This window comes from Dioscorea cayenensis, chromosome 8 (genome assembly GCF_009730915.1).
Source record: "Dioscorea cayenensis subsp. rotundata cultivar TDr96_F1 chromosome 8, TDr96_F1_v2_PseudoChromosome.rev07_lg8_w22 25.fasta, whole genome shotgun sequence".
In the NCBI taxonomy this organism is placed as follows: domain Eukaryota; kingdom Viridiplantae; phylum Streptophyta; class Magnoliopsida; order Dioscoreales; family Dioscoreaceae; genus Dioscorea; species Dioscorea cayenensis.
In genome coordinates, this window is record NC_052478.1 from 19493686 (window position 1) to 19498537 (window position 4852).

Sequence of the window (4852 nt, forward strand, 5' to 3'; positions counted from 1 at the left end):
TTCATCTTCGAACTTCGTCTGACTCCAGCGAATATCATACATAGGAAGCAGATGACGTGGAGGAAGAGGAGGAGGAGGAGGATGATGAGGACGACGAGGAGTGGTTGTCCATGGGAAGGGTTCTTCCTGGTTATTTATGGTGTGAAGTCCACAAGCAGGCTGACTCTTCATATCTGAGAAAAAAGTTAAACGCACAATGGACCGACATTGACTGATGACAACGAACGGGTGTTCGGATATTTATGTTACCGTGCATAAGAATTAATGCCGTCATTAATTCTTATGCACGGGATACCATAACCTTGCCACCTGCCACGTGCCACTTGCCAACAATTCAGATCAAACGAAAAAGATCACCGTTTTACGCAGAGACTTTGAGAATTTACACGTTAATATGAATAGTTATACATGTAAAGATAATGTTAAACGGAGATGACAAGTATTAAACGGATATGACAATTATTAAACATATTAGTAATATATTCAAACGGATAATAGCAAATAGTTAAACATTATTTAAAATATACAAATAGATAACCATAAACGAGAAGAACTTTACAACAAAATGAACTCGTTTTCAAAGCGGAGACGACAGATGGCACATGCTGCGCCTCGACAATAAAAATCGACTACTGACTCATTTGAAGATGAAGTGCACTTGACCAATCCGATGGAAATCAACTTCATTTTACGTTGGAGAAACCGATTTATATATTTCGGGTATGATAAACTTCACCCGGACTACCACAAATGAGTTTGCCATAATAAACACTGCAGAATGGTCGAAACTGATAGAACGAAGAGATTCTCACCGTATTACTGAAACCAGCAGAATCGAAGTCGAACAACTCAAATGAGGAGAAATGAGGGAGAACAACAAGATGTAATGCAACTCCTAGGCATTGTCTATCAGAAACCAAGCAGAAAGCCTTTGAAAAGGTTGAACATAATGTGATTTGGCGCTTTCCTTTCCCACCATTTTCAAGGCCAAAAATGAGATTTCACAACATGAACCCATTTGAAGTGAACGGTAGGGGGTAAAAGGGAAGTTAAACACTAACGGAAGGGCTGTCCGGGGTGTGTAAAAGTAGGAGGGGGTTTTTGGGAAGTTTGGAAAATTACGAGGGGTGAACAGTAATTTTCCCAAAATAATATGCTCAAGCACGAGATTGACGGAGATACTCTTAAATCACTATAAATGCGTAAAATCCTACTTTAAATAGTAAAATTAGTGATATATCTAGTTGTTGACAAATTTCTTGTCCCAAGCATCATGTTTAAAAATCAAAAAAGAGATACAATGAAACCCTAAATAAGGGAGAAAAACCAAATAATAGGACAAAAACTTGTTTATATCCTAACTCCCATGAAATTCATCTATCATGTGGCGAGCATAATAAAGTGAAATTTTAACTTCACTTTAAATTTTTAATAATTAATGATTGGTTAATCTTTTCCATGCAACCCCGCTAACAATATATGATTTTTAAAATTTAAAAAATTATATTAAGTAATACTTAGATGTTTTTACACATATGTACATACTCAGTTGCATACAATATATATATATATATATATATATATATATATAACATGGTGGTTACATGAAAGTTTATATGTTTATATGGCCATTAATAATAACTAAATCAAATTTAATTTTTTTTATATAAAATTCCAATTTTTAAAATAAGCCCCAGCATGAGTCCAAGAAAAATTTATTGAACATATATATCCGCGGGTAAATAGGGACCCACCCGCTCCCTAGGCGAGAAAATACAAATAAAAAGTTTATAAACCGGAAAAATACAGGTCAACTCTATCAACAATTTCACCCTCTCCGTCCGTTTGCCAAGTCTGATAAAGAACAACAAAATAATGAACTAATCTTTAGAAGCTTATGCTTGCAGCAAACTTCAATCAGAATTCACTCTGATCCATATAAATACCAGTGTGAGAAAAATATGGTACACTACATTAATTAATCGGTCCATGAACTTATACCAAAACTACAAGCACCATTTTTTCAGCAAGAATTCTGATCAAGTTTCAATCAGCTTGCTACCAATAGTCCTTACAAGAACATGATCCATCTCTAAAATGATGAAACCGGCTTCTATCTCTCACTGTAATCTCCCGATCATAAACCTTCGATAAGTTTCGTCACCAAATGGCAATCAGCACACACTCTCAAGTTCTTAACAATCCTAATCGGCATTCCGGGAGAAGTGTTCATCAAGGCAAAGGCAATGGCCAACCTCTCACTGTGATAATTTAGTGCATTTTCCTTCTCCTCCTCTTCAATGTCAGCCAACACATTCGACGTTCGGGGAGTATAACCTTGTAATCTTAGTTTGACAGCAATCTCTTCGAGCATCTCATATATCGAATCACTCTGTGGATGTGATCTATCTCCCATCACAAACTCATAAACCCGATTGCCTAATTCGACAAGACTATGACCGGGTTTCTTCCTTACCCCACTCTTCAACATGTTCCGTCTCAGTTTATGAACATCGGCCCATCGGCCAACAGATGCATAAAGGTTTGATAACAGCACATAATCACCACTGTGACCAGGGTCCAGCTCTGAGAGCTTTGCCCAAGCCACCTCCCCGAGTGCAAGAGTCTTATGCATTGCACAAGCACCTAGCAGAGTTCTCCACACAACTGCATTAGGTGCCATCGGCATTGAAATGATGTAATTGTGTGCCTCTTCCACCAAGCCAGCCCTTCCAAGAAGATCAACCATGCAGCCATAGTGCTCAATCTTTGGAACTATATTGTATTGCTGCTGCAATCTATTGAAATATTGATATCCATCATCGACAAGCCCGCAATGACTGCAAGCATACAAAACTCCCACCATTGTGATCTCGGTAGGCACCAGTCTTTCCTGTTCCATTACTGCAAAGAACTCAAGCGCCTCGTTGCTGAAACCATTCATGGCGAGGCCAACAATCAATGAAGTCCAAGAAACGACATTTCTCGACTCACACATATCAACAAACACCTTGTAAGCATCATCAATCCTCCCGCATTTCGCATACAAATCAATGAGAGAATTCTCAACATGAGCATTGAAATCCAATCCTTTCTTAAACAAGAACACATGAACTCTCCGACCAAGTGCGAGGGCGCCGAGCTCCGCACAAGCAGTGAGCAAGCTCACCATGGTAAAACCATCAGGCTCAACACATTCATCCTCAAACATCATCTCCCTAAACAAGGTAAGAGCCTCATTAGGCCGCCCATTCAAAGCAAAACCATTAATCACTGAATTCCAAGTAACAAGATTTCTCTCGGGCATTCTCTCGAACACATGATGTGCATTCTCAAAAAGGCCGCAAGCAGCATAGAAATGGACAAGCGTGTTCTGAACAAAGACAGAGGATTCAAACCCGTCTTTGAAGGAACGGCAATGGAGTTTCTCACCTTCACGGAGGGCCATGAGTTTGGCGCAGGCTTTAAGGAGGAAAGGGTAGGTGTGGGTGTCGGCAGGGATGGAGGAGGCGAGCATGCGGCGGTGGATGGAGAGGGCGGGGGAGGGGTTGAGGGACTGGGAGAAGCCGCGGATGATGGTGTTGAAGGTGAAGACGTCGGGGGAGTGGATCTGGGAGAAGATGGAGAGGGCATAGGGCATGGTGGGGACGGAAGGGAGGAAGGAGATGAGAGTGAAGATGAGGTGTTTGGCGAAATGCGGGTGAGAGATAGGGACGCCGGTGCGGAGGGAGTGCGCGTGGATGCGCTTGATGGCGGAGAGGGAAGGGAATGATCGAAGGAGAGCGACGCATTTGCGAAGAGTTGGTGGGTGTTTGGGTTCCGGACTTGGTTCTTGGTGCATTTGCCCATCTGTTCATGTCAACCAATAATAATATAGTTATATATATATTGAAGCAATTCATATGTAGTATTGTTTTTATAGAATTTTAAAAATTATTATCATGAGGAAGTTCATATGTATACAAGTAGAACCTAGTTTATCTCAGTTCAATTTTAGTAATATTTAAGTGTGAAAATCATACAATAATACTACCAAGGATGGTACAGATAGTGGAGGTTTGGATGGATGAGTCTATATTATGTCCAAATATCATTGTAAGTATTATGTCCAAATATAGTTTTTTTAGATGGGCAAATATCATTGTATTATGTCCAAATATCATTGTAAGGATGGTACAGATAGTGATAGTGGAGGTTTGGGTAATTTTTTTAGATGGGCATCGTATTATGTCCAAATATCATTGTAAGTATCAAACTTCAATCCGTATTTTTTTGAGTATTCTAATTTAATTCAGTTTTACCAAGTTAGCACCTGAGGATTTTCGGTCATAAAGTGCTGATTTTCGGTCATAAGGTGCTGATGTGTTTGCCGGACTTGACGCTTGGTATCTGACGTGGCACAGGGTTCACTTACCTAGAGAAGGCATCGATTTTATAATCCTTTTTAGGGCATAATCACCAGTCATGTCACCAGCCCTAAACCCACTTCGTCCCCATTGGATTGAGAGAGAAAACTGAATCCCCTTTCTTTACCTCAATAACCACCACTGTCATCCTTTATCTTCATCCAAGCGAGATTTCTCAACAACAACCAATGCTTATGACAATATTCTCAACACGGTCAATATAGAAAATATTTAGTTATCTGTTTCTATCTGATTTAATATATAGAATGTAAATCATTATGTGCGCAAGTTGCACTATTTGTTTTTCAGCATACTAAAATAATACATGCAAATATTACGTGTTTATTATGTATATACTGTACTATTGGTTTATGTAAAAATTTTAAGGCAATCTATAAATGCAATTGTTTATTATGTATGAATTGTACTATTAAGTTGTGAAAAAA

At 39.2% G+C, this 4852-nt stretch overlaps 1 protein-coding gene across 1 annotated transcript; it reads right to left on the bottom strand.

Moving 5' to 3' along the window:
• Positions 1-1699: 1699 nt before the first annotated feature.
• On the bottom strand, positions 1700-3773 carry LOC120266569 (pentatricopeptide repeat-containing protein At4g21065). The gene has a single exon (XM_039274210.1). It carries the CDS (start codon positions 3638-3640, stop codon positions 2138-2140), a length of 1503 nt encoding a protein of 500 aa, XP_039130144.1. The 5' UTR covers positions 3641-3773; the 3' UTR covers positions 1700-2137.
• Between the last annotated feature and the right edge of the window lie 1079 nt (positions 3774-4852).

Excerpts from the sequence above, each read along its gene's own strand:
- LOC120266569 (XM_039274210.1), bottom strand. The coding sequence starts at position 3,640 with ATGCCCTATGCCCTCTCCATCTTCTCCCAGATCCACTCCCCCGACGTC.